Raw genomic sequence first — 17429 nt, 5'->3', positions numbered from 1 at the left:
TGAGAGCATGTGAGGCTCCTTTGAAGGTAGTAGCGTTGTCGGAATGTAATTCGGCAATCCTTCCTCGACGGGCGACAAGACGACGAAGAGCAGCTATGAATGCAGGAGTTGTTAGGTCACTCACAAGCTCGATGCGGACCGCTTTAGTTGAAAAGCAGACGAAGATGGCCACGTATACTTTGGTAGGACCACGCTTTCGAACTGCAGTCTTTACGTAGAATGGTCCACAATATTCGACACCGCATACGGAAAACGCACGCGTCGGCGAAACTCGCGATACCGGTAGGTCGGCTGTGCTTTGCTGGACTAGAGTGGGCTTGAATTTGAAACAAGTGTGGCATGGGTGGAAGACGGACTTTACAAGATTTCTGCCGCCGACGATCCAGAACTTCTGACGGAGAGTAGCTAGCAGGAGTTGTGGACTTGCGTGCAGTAGTCTTACGCGATAACTACTAGCCAGCAGAGCAGACAGTGGATGTTTGGCGGACAGAGCGATTGGATGTTTTTAGTGACGATGACTTGGCGACACGTCCACCATTGGTGAGATCCGATAATTCCTCAGCGAAGGTATCGCGTTGCGCTAAGCGGCAGAGTAGACGATCAGTGTGCTGTAGCTCGATGGTGGTGAATGGAGGAACAGACGAATAGTCTAGTGCGCATACAGCTAACGTAGCTACATTCAACCCAGAGCGATGGAGTTGTGCATTTTCCCGCAGTTGCTGCACATAGCGAACGCAGTATGCTACTACTCGTTGAAGTCTGCGGTATCGAGAGTAGCGAGAGAATAATTCATCACTTCAATTGATTTGTGAGGCGGTCATTGCCACAACCGGAACGTTACACCCTTCCTCGGAAGCCGTTGTAGAATATTCTTGGTCGATGATGGTCTTGGGCCAGCGATCGGGAGTCAACACGAGCCAGGGAGGGCCATGCCACCAACGAGATAAGTTGATAAGGTCTGGTGGATTTAGGCCGCGTGAAACATCGTCTGCCGGATTTGTGGAGCCAGCGATGTGTCTCCATTGGTTGATGCTCGTAGTAGTTTGGATTTTGGAAACTCGATTAGCGACGTATGTCTTCCAGCGAGTTGGAGAGGCACGCAACCACTGTAGTACAGTACTGGAATCCGTCCAAAAATTGACGGTAGTTTTGATTTTCATCGACGACTCGATCTTCTTGTACAGTTGAGTGGCTAAGTGCGCAGCGCACAGTTCTAGCCTGGCGTTAGAATGATGTGTCGACAGCGGTGCGACCTTCGACTTCGACGATAGTAGCTCTACAGTAACACCCTTTGCCGTCTCCGTTCGTATATAGCAGCATGCGCCGTAAACAATCGCCAAGGCGTTGGCGAAGAACTGCAGTTGAATATTGTTGACTTCAGAAGCAAGTACAAATCGAGGAATACCGCCAACAACAGGCAGGTGCTGCCCAAAAACAAGAACCTTTCGAACACGCCAGAGTTCCACCCGATTGAAAAATATTGGGTCACGGTCAAGCGGTACCTACAGAAAACTCAGAAAAACTGTTACAAGTTAGAAGTAGTTTACGGCAAATTGGCGTTCCGTGGCGAATAAAATTGGATAAAAATGCTGTACAGAATCTGATAGCAGGAGTTAAACGAAAGATCGGGATCCGGTTAACTGAAAGCTTAGCTGAACACTCTAGTGCAGATATTCAACCCATGTTCAGCACAGATGGATCCAGTACGTATTTCACTTCTAATATGTTCATTCTTACTGAAGAGATTAAGTACATCACATTGCCAGCCAGACCAGAGGTAATAATTATGAGGAAGCTATAGCTTCCACGTGGAATATTGAACAATGCGATAGATCGAGAGATAAGAAGAGATATAATACCGATGTTTTGTCTACACGTGTTAGATATTCGAGTGCGATATAACAATAAAACACATGATTGTAGCAAAATATTGAACTTTTTTTAATTTAAAACCATTATTTTAATGACATTTGTTTTATTACATTGTATTGCAACTGGGTATCGCTTACACGCTATCACTGTAAAATACTAAACACATTGGAGCAAACGATCTCATCTGAGTTACTTTCTGTTTGAACAAGTGGCTCTCGCGTCTCGATTCTATTATTCGTCATTTCAGTGAACACATGCATGCAATGCTGCCATTCTCACGATTTCATCTCTACTCATCAAGTAATTGTATTTATTTATATTTCAGATCGAAACACTAATTACAGAGCTGCCTAAGTGGTAAATAATTTCTCGTTTATCACGTTTTTTTTTCTCTCGCTGCATATATTTTGTACGATTATGTACATATTGGCATACATTTTGTATTTATAAACACGTTTACAACTTTGTTTGTTAAGCTGTTTCTTCGGATGAATGTAACGCATTAGGATTCATAACACTTTGGTAAAAAATATAAGTGATGCCGTCTCTCGTTCTGAGAGTTTCTTAGGAAACGTTCAGAATGGAACAGTAATAAAAATAGTTCGACATATTTATCTGAATTTCAGATGAGAATTTGTATTTTTTTTTCTACCAGTGATTTGGCATCCTCCGGGATGCGAAGCGTTATTCTGAAAGTTTTGAGCCTAGTGGGTCCTACAGAATTAACCTATTATGAGTTGAAACCCTTAGCTGGGCGAAGCACGCTTGTTTCGCTAAAAGCAATCAATTAAAGCGAACCTTTCTACAGCGCCTGACGATGATACCGCGGTGGCTCATTTCTACAGCTTGGTTGGCCTGGTCCGATGTATCAGCAACGTTAGCGAGTAGAACTTCTGGGCCAGGCTGCGCTTGCCAGTCGTGCTGCTCTTCAGATGGATCTGGTTGACGTTTTCGTCCAGACTTTTGAGATCCTTTTCCAGCGACATGAGGGAGATTTCCTCCGCCAGGTTCGAGTGGGAGTTGGACAGTTTGTTATTTACGGTAAGAGTGGTACTTCTTGTTAGCAGTTGTTGCTTCTGCTGCTGCGGCGGCTGCTGCTGCTGCTGCAACAGCGGATTCTGGTTGCCATTCTGGTTGTTGCAGGTAGATGATCGTTGAAAATAGGCCGATCCTTCCCTGAGGGAATAAAGCAAACAGAAAATTGAAATATTAGTTCGTTGGGTTAGTTTAAGACTTGAATTATTGTTCAATTAGTAATTATAAGCACATTGCCATTTTTAGAAACGCTTAGTGGTGTTGCCGAAATAATTTATAAAGCTAAGCAGTAAGCAGAGCTCAGTTCATTAACTGAAAACATCACTTCAAATTTGAAAATTTATTGGAACAACGATTTTAATATAAACTAATACTACAAGACTGTCTGGATTTTCTCTTCTGCAAGGCGAATTTTTTTCCATTTATTATTCAACGAACTGTTCCGCAATCTGGTGTTCAGATCTCTAGAGATTAGAGATATGCTACAGAATACCATCCAAATGTATTTACATATGTAAGGATCTATGATAATCATTAAGTCACAGTGATTAGCAGAAATTCACCGAATTTTAACCATTTTTGAGGATCCAAGCTTCCAGAGAAAACTACAAACTTACTAACAAGCTTGCCATGTATGTTTGGGTCACATTTCGAATTCCACTTTTGTGTACCAGACCAGGACCGGTACAAACATTCAGCAGTTGATTCCCATTAGCCATCGCCTGGAGTTAACATAACATAAACGAGCAGAGATTATGCTCTGAGCTACAGCTGTTATTCTCATTGTTATTTTTTAGAGTCAAACTTTTTTTTTTAAATTATTTTATTACCAACATGAACTTGCTGTTCTACATCACAATCGAACATTAAATCGGTTGTTTTGTAGAGCAACATTAAAGCGAAGCAGCAATTTATAATTCGCGAAATGCAGTTGAAAAAAAAAAACGAAACGAAACAACGACATATCGCACAGGAAAGCCACGAAAAGCACGCGCGGGTTGCCACACAAAATTTACCTTACATGTTGATTGTACTGATTGTGTCTCCGCCGAATTGGAATAAGATGGAAAGCGCCATAGATGAGCGGGTTTATTAGGCTGTTGGACATTCCGAAAAAGAAGATGCCCGTTTGCAGGTCCTCACCGAGCTGTCGAAACAGGAAAAAAATGAAACATAAAAAGCCGTTAACATGTTGTGAAACATACATATGCGCTGGAGTGAATTATGAGATCGGAGTGAAGATTTAATGCTCGCCGCGGAGCCGAAACATTACGCTAAGTAAAACTTTTTTCCTTTCAGAACTTGATACCTACCCGCTCGGTGGGATTTAGGAACATAAATATCAGCATCATGATGTAGTAAGGCGTCCAGCAAACGATGAAGACCACCACGATCACGACTGATATCCGGAGGGATTTCATTTTGGCTTTATGTATCAGTCGCTGGCGGTTGGTATCCGAGCGGCGGTAGTACGACCGGTCCAGTACTGTTGTTTCTATCCTAAAGATTTTTTCACTACCTTGAAAAATAAGAAAAATTGGAAATGTTATCTGTGAATCGAATTGAACTTGTTGTAGGTTGTAGGTTCCTAATCAAAATGGGAAGAGAGCCGTTGTTGAAGGTTGATTGAAGAAAGCCAGTTAAAGCGGGTTTTCATCATTTCCACTGCTTTTCGTACATTGTAATTGTTGTTAATCGATAATGGTATCCTCAGTTGCATCCCAGTTGAGAAAACTAATAGTCTTTCATGGTTTTTAAACAATTCTAGCTTTTGTTGCCTCCCTGTTGGCCTCGAGGTAAGACGCTGGTCTAATAAGCCAGTCGTCGTATGTTCAAATCTCGGCTGGGAAAGGCTGTTAGAGTCATTAGGATCGTAGCACTGACCCCGCACTGTCCTGTATTCTAACAGCTGGTTGCGAAGTCTGTCGTATAAAAACAGAAGGTCAAATTTCGATAACGGAATTAGCACCCAGGCTTTGCTTTTGGCTTTGCTAGCTTTTGTTGTGCGCCTTGATTTTGGAAAATCACTAAAAAAAACTATCCACGAGCGACTAACCTATTCAAGGACTTTTCGCAAAAAGACCCGCTTCTAAATTGAATCTTTGTTCATTCTTTGTTTATTTATGAAAAATATCAACTGGCCTTACTGATTAATAGACTTAACCTAAAATGTACGAGCTTAGCTAACGTTAAATTCGAAGCTGGATTTGAAGCCATTAAAGTGGCGTTGCAGACTGGTGATCGAACTAAAGCTGCTGTAGTTGGTTCGCCGATGCGGTACACGCAGAAAAGAACCATTGCGTAGAATACGGGTTTGAGCGTGTATTTTGAGGTTAGCGAGAATAGATGGGCATTACACTCTCGTGTTCAGCATATCAGCGACAGCTCTTTCTCTGATCACATCGCAACGAGTATTCAAGGGGTCAAGGCCGATGAATCTGCAGCGTTGTTCATAGTAAGGCAGCTGGACGGGGTCGTACCAACGCAATTTCCGAAGAGCAAAACGGATGAATCTGCACAGCACTGACTCGATTCGGTCAACTGCATTTTGATAGTAGGGATAGGGACTCCACCCTGGAGCGCAGTACTCAATATTGGAGCGAACTATTGCACAGTAGAGAGCTTTGAGACAATAGCTGTCGAAGTACTTGGCGATGCGTATAATATATCAAAGGTTTCTACAGGCCTTGTCGTTGATAAATGCGGAGTGTAGTTTGAAGTCGAGCAATATTCCTGTCTGTGACACAATTTTCGCAGCACGAAGGCACATCTGATGGCGTGTAGCCGAAGACGAGAGGGTTGGATTTCCCGGAGACTTCACATTTGGCGGAGTTCAGCATCATGCGTGGGCGAGATTTGTGGGCGTTTAAACAGGAAATTGACAACGTTCAAATAGACGAGGAAGATCAAGGGTCTAAGATGGCTGCCTTGTGGAATCCCAGAGCAAGTAGTGAAAGATCTTCAGATAAAACCGTCGATGTTAACTTCTAAATGGCGATCGAAGTTTTTTATCACGTGAGATGTGAGAGTTGCAAGATTGATTGTCGTGGACCGCTTAGATGTAAAACCGTGTTGATTGTCTACGATGTACTGTTTGAAGAACGCGTATACAAATGCATGCTCGACAAGCTCAAACAGTTTTGATATTTTGAGTTTAATGCAGCAATACCCCAATAGTCATTCACATTTCTCCCAGTTTCTTTTTAATGAACATGATGTTTGTCTATAAGACACCTGTACTGCTTGATAGACTGAACAGGCAATTCATTGAAGTAGCCAAGGCGTGTTGTTTCAACAAAATGGATGGGATACCATGGGATACCGGTCCGAGAGAACGAGATGATTTTAGTTTTTTAGCGGCTGATATGACCTTCGCTTCGTCAATAGGAGATGAGTCAAACAGTTGCAAAGTACAGGACGGCTGGGAAACTTTCTACTTTTGTCAACCATTTGTCAATAAATAATCTGACGAATTTCCGCACGAACAGTTGGGAAATCTTATTTATGTTACTTACTTACTGCAGCAGCCGAGAACCGGGGTGGCTCTTGCCGTATCAAGAACTCCTCTCCATTGTACTCGGTCCTGGGCTACTCGTCGCCAATTCGTTGCGCGTCTCGACATACGCAAGTCGGCTTCAACCTGGTCGAGCCATCTAGCACGTTGGGCCCCTCTATTCCTGGTGCCGGTGGGGTTCTTGAAGAGAACGGATTTCACTGCACAGTCGTTCGGCATCCTTGCGACGTGGCCGTCCCAACTTTCGCCAGGTGTACGAAGGCATCTCTCCAAGCAGTGCCCGTAGCTCGTGATTCATACGCCTCCGCCACTCTTCGCTTTCCGTTTGTACTTCGCCAAAAATAGTCCGTAACACCTTTCGTTCAAATACGGCTAGTGCACGTTTATTCTCCGTAAGCATTGAGGGGACATCCATAAAGTACGTCACGCTCATAAGAGGGAGGGGGGTATGAAGTTATGTGACGTCACATGAAAATAAATTTAATTTGAGCAACCCGCCCAGTTAATTACGGGGCACGATACTGGACTAACAAGCCAGTCGTCGTATGTTCGAGTCTTGATTGGGTGGTGTTGCTTATAGAGACAATGGGATCTTTGCACTAGCCGTAATTGTCCTGTAATCTAATAATTGGCTGCGAAAACTGTCGATAAAGAAGAGTAAAGTTCTTAAGGACGTTTATACCCAGGGCTTTGCTTGCTTATTCTACTGGTATAAACTCTCCGCAAAGGCTTTACAGAATATGCTGTACATCACTGAAGAGCTCCATGAATACCGTCCTGCCTAAAAGATTTTTGCAACCGCAAATAGCAGTCGCACAAACTCTTGAGAGGCTACGGGTTGCTACTAGAGACCAATGGCAATGTTTTCCCTTGATATTCGTGCTGAACTCAATCGAAGAACATAAACTCATACCGAAGTTCCACGGCTGGTTTTAAGGTTCTTTCGTATAACCTATACTGCCCCTCACTCAAAAGCTCCCTGAAGGAGTGGCACTTGCGGATTATATTTCGCATCTCTGAATGATTGCAAAAAATACGCAAAATGATAAAATCCGTCAGAAAGGTTTTTCCAATGTATGTTGCTGCAAGACGTCAGCAAGTCCTAATTCTTTAAACTAGATCGGACGAATTTGAGTGAATAGACGTAAAGGATGTCGAAATCGACGACACATCAGCGACTTTTGAAGCATATCCGATCACAGCAATTGAAGATCTTCTTCAAAATCCGTGAATGAATGACTTTTAGCTCGAAAATTTTCCTTTTTTTTATTTGCTGAAGTTCATTTTTGTTATTTAATGAAATGATTGAAGTGAATTATATTGATAGCTTAAAACAAAAAGGTTGGAATGTATAGTTGTGAAGGAGGGGGGGGGGGGGTTTGCCGTGATGTGACGTACTTTCTCAGATATGGTCATGAATGTGTGACAAAATGTGACAAGGGGGGGGGGGGAGAGTTGGTTTTGGTCAAAACTTGCGTGACGTACTAAATGAATGATGCCTGATTTGTAACCCTATCCTCCTAGCTTCCGTTTTTAGTATGGCGTAGATTGCCTCCGCCGTCCCAAGGTATCTAGTAATGATGTCGAGGTCGTCTGCGAAGGCCAACTCCTAGGCTACTCTTGCTGAAGATCGTTCCCCTCGTTTCGATGCCCGCTCGCCGGATCACACCTTCAATAGCGATATTGATTAACATACTGGACAGTCTATCCCCTTGCCGCAACCCTCTGCGGGATTCGAAAGGACTCGAAAGCGTCCCCGAAACGCGCACGCATTTGTTGATTATTTCTGGTGAAATGATGATTACTAGAAGAGGACACTTATTCCTGATGTAACAAAGGAGAATATTCCTGCCGCTTAATTAACGTCTGATGATAGTCGAAGCACAGTAGACTGAAACGTCACGTGTTCCCAAGCAACATTTTTGTTGTATAATAGCTTATCAAGCATTTGTTCTACGGGAATTAGCTGTACAATAGTTTAATAAGCTATTATACAACAAAAACATTACTTGGTTTAAAAAGCATTACAACGTAGTCACCATTTCACCGAAAATAATCAACAAATATCATAAATAATTAAGTAGGGAAATCTGTTCCATGTTGCTTGAAGATTCAGTATCCAGAAATACGACACTTCGATCAAGGAGCATACGCCGCACAAAGCTGACGATGTACAAAGCGACCGGTAGTCCGTAGTCCTATTCTTCAGCTGACGAATTTCTCGCCGGATCTCTTCGACATCGGGAATCGGCACGCAGTTGTCGTTTGTAGGCACTCCGAGGTTAACTTCCGTTGCGCCCTCTATTGCTATATCGCTATATATTGAGGTGCTCCTCGAAATACTGCTTCCATCTGTCGACCACCTCGCGCTCGTTTGTGATTAAATCCCCTCCCTCGTCCCTACACACGTCAGGTTTAGGTGTGTAGCCCTTATGAGTTTGGTTTACCTTATTGTAAATCTTGCCCGTATCATTAGCCCGGAATAGTTGTTCCAGCTCCTCACAATCTCTGTCCTCCTTTTGGCGCTTTTTCCTCCTTAGGATCATGGTCAACTCATTCCACGCTCGTCGATACTTGGCCAAATTCTCTCTCGTGGATATGCTTAGACAGTTTTTCCAAGCTCTTTTTTCCTGTCTATCGCTTGCTGGCATTCCCTGAAAAAACCATTTCGTGCACGTGAGGTTTCCGCGGTTGCGGCCTCATTGACGGCCGAGCGTATCATGCTTCATCCGTTTTCGAGGGTCGAAGTACCTAGTTCCACAGAAGAAGGCAGAGATTCATCCAGCACGCGTGCGTAGTTTTCGGCAACTGGCGGGTTGCCCCCAGGCCCCCCCCTGGCTACGTGGCTGGCTTCCAGCCGGGTATGGAACGCTTCCTGCTCATCGTCGGGTCTACCATTATGCGAACAGTGCACGTTGATGATGCTGTAATTGAAGAAACGGCACTTTATCCGGCAGTAGATCGCTTTCCAATCTATCACGCGATCCCGTATACTGCTCAACACTACGAAGCCCTTTCCCAGGTCGTTGGTAGTGCTACCACTCTGGTATAACTGGTGCCTTTTCGCCGCAGATTTTCCAAACTTTCTCTCCTTAACGATAGATTTCCTACAGAATTACAATGCCAAGTTTGGGGGGTTCAAGCTGTACGAGCAGCACCCGGTCGCCTCCTGCGAAACCGCAGGTCCAAATATTCCATCTGGAATCAATCGCTCACTTGGTTGAAAAGTCGTCAAGTGCCGTAAACAGACGACTATTCCACGACAACGCTATTCCTCGTTTCTACACTCCGCGATCGCCCAAGGCGCGAAACGGTGAGACCACCTTGCTCTCAGTCTTCATCTTCAGCTTCTACTACACGTTACGGTCGCGCAGCACTGTCGGGTGGCCGGAACCAGGTTTCCGTTCAACTCTGTCGCCTTTCTCGCAGGGGAAGATGTTGTAATTGCTAGATTGGCCCTATTCAGCGGATACGAAGTGCTTCACTATGTTCAACTTCTTCGCTTTGGGGTGGAGCAGGCAGTACGAACAAAGCACCGAGCGTAATTGTTTGACTGTTTTCGCCATAGCTGCTGCATGAAACTGGTACCGTGGCGTGGAAAATCGCTTAGTTCAGCTTTTTAATGCATATGGTGGGTGTAATGTTTCACTTAAATGTAGGCCCTTTTGGCGCCCCCAAGAGCTAGCGCCTATGGTGGGGGCTAGTCTGCCCAACCACACGCTACGGCGCTGTACACGATGCCTATTACTTAAGAGACGAGATTAGACTCAAAAAGTTGATTGATGATCCTTATTATTGTTTAAAACAAATGCAATTTCTTCAAGACTATTCCACGCCTGCAAATATTTGCTAAATAAATGGCTTAATAGCCTACACGGTCAAATTAAGGTGAGTCGGCTGGCATTATTTTAAAATTCCCAGTTATTACTTTTTGTATTTATTAACCTTTGATGCTTTTTTTAAGTCGTTTCGATCGGCAAAGGTAAATCAAAAAGGTTATAAAAAGAAATGTTCCTTTCTTTTAACATATTTTTTGTTACATCGAAAAGATGTATTAACATAAAATTATGTCCCAAAAGTGACAACAGTTACAATTGGCAAAAGAGGAAAAAATTTTGCTGTTCGAGCGGCATACGCGTTGCAACCAAAGGGACGGGGAAAAGATTTCGTTTAAGAACGAGCCTCGAAGTGAACTCGAAAAAAGACCGAAAACGCCCAAAAATTGAACAACAAAGTTAAACAAACCTTTTCTCTAAGCTAAGAGGGATCACAGTTCGTGATGTGGCTGAAAAGTTAAGAACCCTAAAGTACAATGCCGATCATCAGGACCAAAGGAGGATGGATGTTCAATTGTTCAAGACCTAATATGAAATAAAAGCATCTCCCAAGCAGGTAGGACTGTGCGACACAATTTTCGTCAAAAATAACTATTGTATCATAACGGACGACAACATAATGCATGACAACGTATGCAAATTGGGTTTAATATTAGATATAATCATACAATTCTAAGTGGAGAAAATTTTAAAATAGAGGACAGTGATTTTTATCGAAACATTTAGCAAGAAATTAGTTTGGTACTGTGACAAATTTTCCAAACCATTCATCATAAAAGGATGCGGAGGTTTACGGTAAACAGTGTCTACAAAGCTTGGCCTTTTATTCGTGAACATGATGGCCCTGTAACATTTTGGTAAGATATTTGGTATAAACATTTATTTGACTCGCCTCACTACTATTGTTCTACAGAGCCAGATTTTTTCCCATTTTTTTTATTCGTGGTGGAGGGATCAGGCACATGTTTCATCTCGCAGCCGAATGCCGCCGAGATAATTTGGGCATTTTGGAGATTAGGATGTCATAAAAGTTATTATAAAGTTGAGATATGCTGAGAGATGCTGATAGCATTCAGAGGAAAACATTGTTTAACGTTGATCAGGGTGTTGGCCATGGATTAGTACGAATCCAAAAATATGACTTTTGTGCCAAAGGACATGCATCCTTCAAATGGTCTTGAAATTTTCTCTACATCTGCATAAATATGTGGCACAGTGTGAAAATTTTAAAAAGGATTGGATAAAAGCATCGAGAATTATTGTAATGTGGTTTGTGGAAAACTTTATGAAGAAAGTTTCTGGGAAAGTTTAAAAACTGGTTTATAAATAAGAAATTATGAGCTATTATCTGCTGGGACAGTCTATTCGATGTTTAGATCCTGATAATAAGGTACATAAGAGGCAATAAATATAATTTAATAGGAGTATCACTGAAACAGGGCATAGTAAATGAAAATAGTAAATGAATAAAAGTTGTTTCACGTTAAAGATGGCTTGTTGAAATGGTTTTAGTTGGACAACTTATTCACTAGATTCCAAAACAACGAAGCCTTTCAATATTTCAATTCAATTAGGAAATTCACTATGGAAGGCACATCTATTTCATCGACAGTTGATGAGGTTATTATGCAAACAAGGACGGGTTAAACAACAACTACATTGTCTACAGCGGAAAATCAAACGTTTTATGATACCACCGTCAGAAAAGCGACCAGTGACTAGCGCCCAGCGACCAGAAGAGGCCAACATAGTTCTAGAATACGATCTAAAGTGTAGCAGCAAGTGGTAATGCATAATAAAGTGCCGTGCAAGATGGAAAGTTAATTGAAATTCTTCCAGCCGGCAAGACTATCAGAGTATGAATAATCACTACAGGCAATTAATTGGCATTCGTATTTACATCGACTGGTTTCTTGTCCTTGACCGTATACGTCTATGGCGTTGGTTCGCTAGACGGCGCCAGTCGACCAGCCCAAAATTTGCGCATACATTGAACCACTTCAAAACAGTACTACTTAATACTGAAAATTAACAGGCGATCGTGACAGCAGGATTAGGTTTGTGTTTTAAATTATTCTTGTTTCGTTCTAGGAAATCTCTCTGATTCATTAAAAATTTATCAGAGAGTCTAATTCCTGAAATCATTGGTAAATATTAGTTACACCAGAATTCCGTATTGAGGATATTTCATTTATTAATTCTGATGTTCTGTAAACAAATTTTAATTTTAGACATGCTTTTGAAGAAAATAGCCTCAAGCGTTCAAAGAAAAGAATCGAAGCAAAGTTGCGAAACGTAATGCAATCACAATTTGGTACATTTTCATTTTCATGAACTTTAAGACGAGTAAATTATTCCAAACCAAAACGGTGTAAGTGCCCCACATACAGCAACGTAAATTTACCGATTTGGTTTGGCAGCGATGAGCTCTATAGGTACAGGCTCTGTTACTAGAAGCAAGCAAAACGGTAGCTTTTAAGCCGCCATTTAACCATTCAAATCAATTTTTATTTTATGCTAAAGGTTCGCTCCCCAAATTTGGCGAAAGAAAAATAACCCCAACAACCCCTGCCAACGCCAAGTTCGAGATAAAGACGAGATAAATTACGGCAAAATGGGGCCAACGATACAGTTTTGTTTACGTTCAAAATTTTCCCTTCCACATGTGCTTTGATTCGTTGTGATCCGGAATTTTTATTTCCGAAGTCGCCCATTTGTTCGACATAAGAGGGATGGAATGATTCAATCAACTGATTATCGATAGCATACATTCCTATTTTCTACTCATGTTTGTGAGGTGAGAAAAAGAGGGGTTTGAAAGAGGTTGTTTTTTCTGCCGCAGGCAAAAAGCATAAAACCTTAAATTAAGTAGGTATATTGTCGAAGAAAATTCCACAGCTACAGTAGCCGTGATATTTTTTTCAATTTATTGTTTCCTGGAAGGTAAACTCCGGCAATCGTCGCCTGTCAAAATAACAACGCGAGCTAAACAAATTCATAGGGCGACTGTTTCTTTAAATTTAGCTTAAATAATCTTTTCTAATAACTTGTTTTACAAGTTGAAAATTCGTTTTCTTACAGCAGCAATGAATGAAATCAGAAACGTTTTGTACTATTTTCATTCTCTTACTATTTCGAACTGTCGAACCTGTGGTGGAACATAATGATGCAGCTGTTGTTGCTTACGAATGGTAAGCATTTGAATAACAATATTGGCGACGATGCTCCGTAACTAGCGCCACTAGAAGCAAACAGGAGGACTTCCCGGAAAGATCTAGTTACAGTTAGGTATCCGAAAAAAAAGAACAGATGCAGCAGCTTGAAAAGTCATTGATTGAAGGTGTTACCCTCAGTTTGGTAAGGGTAGATAGGGTAAATTCGTTCATAATAGATTGGTGATTTTTCCCCAAAGCACTGAAGAACGATATTTAAATATAAAATTATTTATAAAATGGATATTTTGTAAGTTCATTAGCAGTAGATTTAAATGTTCTACTAAGACTTTTGATTATATTTTAAACATACCGTAAACGCACCTAATTCAGCGTTTACTCTAGCATAATGTCTTCCGAGTACGAGTTTTTAAGAGTAGATTTCATCCTGTCCACCACTGCGTAGTTGAAGCAATTCGTAGTCGGGACAATCGGAAGCGAGATAATAAGGAAATTCGTCGTACAAACACGAAAGTAAAATATACATAATATAACAGCGGGAGAAATTTGCTGGATAGACGTTACCCGGTTGGACGCCGTAGAATGGATAGCAATAAAGGCTTCTTAACAATGAAGAATTCAAATACTGTAGCAACGTTAGTACTTTTAGGATCTATATAAGAGCTTTTATGATCTATATAAGAAATATTTTATTAATATTTTTGAGAAAAATTTTCAGTCGAGTTTCATTATTTCCTTTCCAGTTTCGTTATTTGATTAGAGTTTGGATGGTCGAAAAATTCCGAATTGTTGCTAGTTTTTACCCTTAAACCTATTTTTAGATCTAAGCGATTTTAATGACTTGGGTATCAAATAAAAGAATATTATATTCGAAAGTTTATTACATTGAGGCATAGGATAATTACAAGGACATCAAAAATATTTACTTTTGGTATTTATAATCTATTTGTATAAGATCTATTTATATAAGAGGCTTATGTGTGTACCGCAAACCAGGTCTCTGACAGGACGTCATAAAAGGCTTATCGGTAATTAAAAACAGGTCCCTGATAGGACATCATGTTTTCGTAGCAATGAGTTCTATCCTCAGTCACCTCACTGGTCGACTGCTGGACTGCTCGAATGCTCAACTGGTTGACTAGACTGCTCGACTGCACTGCTCGATTTGATTGCTTGACTGGACTGCAACTGCTCGACTGAACTGTTCGATTCGACTGATCGACTCAACTGCTTGATTGGACAGATCGACTTGACTGCTTGACTGAACAGCTCGATTGAACTGCTCGAGTGGACTACTCGACTTAACTACTCGATTCGACTGCTTGACACATTTGTTTGACTTGCTACTAGACCCGACTGCTCGACTTAACTGCACGATTGAACTGCTCGATTGGAATGTTCGATTCGACTGCTCGACTCTGCTTGACCGAACAGCATAATTCATCTGCTCAACTAGACTGTTCGACTCAACTGTTCGATTCGACTGCTCGACTCAACTGCTCGATTCAGCTGCTTGATTCCACTGCTCGACTGGACTACTCGACTCAACTGCTCGACTCGACTGCTCGAATGAGCTGCTTGACTGAACTACTCGATTGCACTATTCGAATCGGCTGTTTGACTCAACTGCTTTACCTGATTGCTAGATTCAACTGCTCTACTAGACTACTCGATTTGATTGCTCGACTCAAATGACAGTTTGATTCAACAGCTCGACAAGACTGCTCGACAAGACTGCTCGACTCAACTGCTCGACTCAACTGCTCGACTGAACCGCTTGACCCAACTGCTCGACTAGACTGCTTGACTTTACTGTTTGATTCGACAGCTCGACTTAACTGCTCGACAAGAATACTCGACTAGACTGCTCGACTCAACTGCTCGACTAGACTACTCGATACAACTGCTCGACTAGACTACTCGATTCAGCTGCTCGATTGGACTACTCGACCTAACTGCTCGACTCGACTGCTCGGTTTAACTGCCCAACTCAACTACTCGACTCAACTGCTCCGGCTGGACTGCTTGGCTTAACTGCTCGACTAGATTACTCGATTTGACTGCTCGACTCGACTGCTTGACTTCTGTTTGAATCGACAGCTCGACTTAACTGCTCGATTCAACTGCTCGACTGGACTACTCGACTCGACTGCTCAACTGGACTACTCGACTCAACTGCTCGAATAAAATTTTCGGCTGGACTACTCGACTCAACTGCTCGAATGAACTGCTCAACTTAACTGTTCGACTTAACTACTTGACTAAATCATTCGATTCGACGGCTCGACTCAAGTGCTCGAATAGACTATTCGATTCAACTGCTCAACTGGACTACTCGACTTAACTGCTCGATTGAACTGCTCAACTGGACTGCTCGGTTTAACTGTTCCACTTGACTGCTCGACTTGACTGCTCGACTCGACCACTCGATTCAACTGCTCGACTGTACTGCTCGACTCAACTGTTCGATCGGACTGCTTGACTGAACAGCTTGGTTTAACTGCTCGACTAAACTCCTCGATTTGATTGCCCGACTTGACTGTTCGACTCGACTGCTTGATCCAACTGCTTGACTCGATTGCTTGATTCGACTGCTCGACTCGCTTGCTCAATTCGATTAAAATTCAAAGCAAGAATAGATTTGGTTTTCACATTTAAACTTTAAGTAAAAATACTTAAAATCCATATTTTTTTTGCTCGATTAAAAAATACTCTTTGTTTTTTGGCCCCTACCCTTCAGTGGCCCAACATCGAACGAACAGAAACCTTTTTAAATATTTGTAATGGCCTAAGAAGTAAGAAGTAAGAAGTAAGAAGTAAGAAGTAAGAAGTAAGAAGTAAGAAGTAAGAAGTAAGAAGTAAGAAGTAAGAAGTAAGAAGTAAGAAGTAAGAAGTAAGAAGTAAGAAGTAAGAAGTAAGAAGTAAGAAGTAAGAAGTAAGAAGTAAGAAGTAAGAAGTAAGAAGTAAGAAGTAAGAAGTAAGAAGTAAGAAGTAAGAAGTAAGAAGTAAGAAGTAAGAAGTAAGAAGTAAGAAGTAAGAAGTAAGAAGTAAGAAGTAAGAAGTAAGAAGTAAGAAGTAAGAAGTAAGAAGTAAGAAGTAAGAAGTAAGAAGTAAGAAGTAAGAAGTAAGAAGTAAGAAGTAAGAAGTAAGAAGTGAGAAGTAAGAAGTGAGAAGTAAGAAGTAAGAAGTAAGAAGTAAGAAGTAAGAAGTAAGAAGTAAGAAGTAAGAAGTAAGAAGTAAGAAGTAAGAAGTAAGAAGTAAGAAGTAAGAAGTAAGAAGTAAGAAGTAAGAAGTAAGAAGTAAGAAGTAAGAAGTAAGAAGTAAGAAGTAAGAAGTAAGAAGTAAGAAGTAAGAAGTAAGAAGTAAGAAGTAAGAAGTAAGAAGTAAGAAGTAAGAAGTAAGAAGTAAGAAGTAAGAAGTAAGAAGTAAGAAGTAAGAAGTAAGAAGTAAGAAGTAAGAAGTAAGAAGTAAGAAGTAAGAAGTAAGAAGTAAGAAGTAAGAAGTAAGAAGTAAGAAGTAAGAAGTAAGAAGTAAGAAGTAAGAAGTAAGAAGTAAGAAGTAAGAAGTAAGAAGTAAGAAGTAAGAAGTAAGAAGTAAGAAGTAAGAAGTAAGAAGTAAGAAGTAAGAAGTAAGAAGTAAGAAGTAAGAAGTAAGAAGTAAGAAGTAAGAAGTAAGAAGTAAGAAGTAAGAAGTAAGAAGTAAGAAGTAAGAAGTAAGAAGTAAGAAGTAAGAAGTAAGAAGTAAGAAGTAAGAAGTAAGAAGTAAGAAGTAAGAAGTAAGAAGTAAGAAGTAAGAAGTAAGAAGTAAGAAGTAAGAAGTAAGAAGTAAGAAGTAAGAAGTAAGAAGTAAGAAGTAAGAAGTAAGAAGTAAGAAGTAAGAAGTAAGAAGTAAGAAGTAAGAAGTAAGAAGTAAGAAGTAAGAAGTAAGAAGTAAGAAGTAAGAAGTAAGAAGTAAGAAGTAAGAAGTAAGAAGTAAGAAGTAAGAAGTAAGAAGTAAGAA

General features: G+C 41.1%; 1 protein-coding gene across 2 annotated transcripts in view; it reads right to left on the bottom strand.

The window, feature by feature from the left end:
• Window positions 1–1960: 1960 nt before the first annotated feature.
• Window positions 1961–17429, bottom strand: part of LOC128739156 (gonadotropin-releasing hormone receptor) — a 149356-nt gene continuing 133887 nt past the window's right edge. Inside the window, exons 4-6 of one of the 2 annotated variants that reach the window (XM_053834574.1) lie at window positions 4221–4426; window positions 3924–4054; window positions 1961–3048 (exon numbers count right to left, since the gene is read on the bottom strand). In XM_053834574.1, coding sequence (XP_053690549.1) covers window positions 2712–3048; window positions 3924–4054; window positions 4221–4426 — 674 coding nt within the window. In that variant the 3' untranslated portion in view covers window positions 1961–2711. The remainder of the gene's footprint in view (window positions 3049–3923; window positions 4055–4220; window positions 4427–17429) is intronic. The other variant, XM_053834575.1, reaches the window with a different exon arrangement.

Source organism: Sabethes cyaneus, chromosome 3 (genome assembly GCF_943734655.1).
Source record: "Sabethes cyaneus chromosome 3, idSabCyanKW18_F2, whole genome shotgun sequence".
Taxonomy (NCBI): Eukaryota; Metazoa; Arthropoda; class Insecta; order Diptera; family Culicidae; genus Sabethes; species Sabethes cyaneus.
This window is presented reverse-complemented; position numbering and strand designations above follow the sequence as displayed.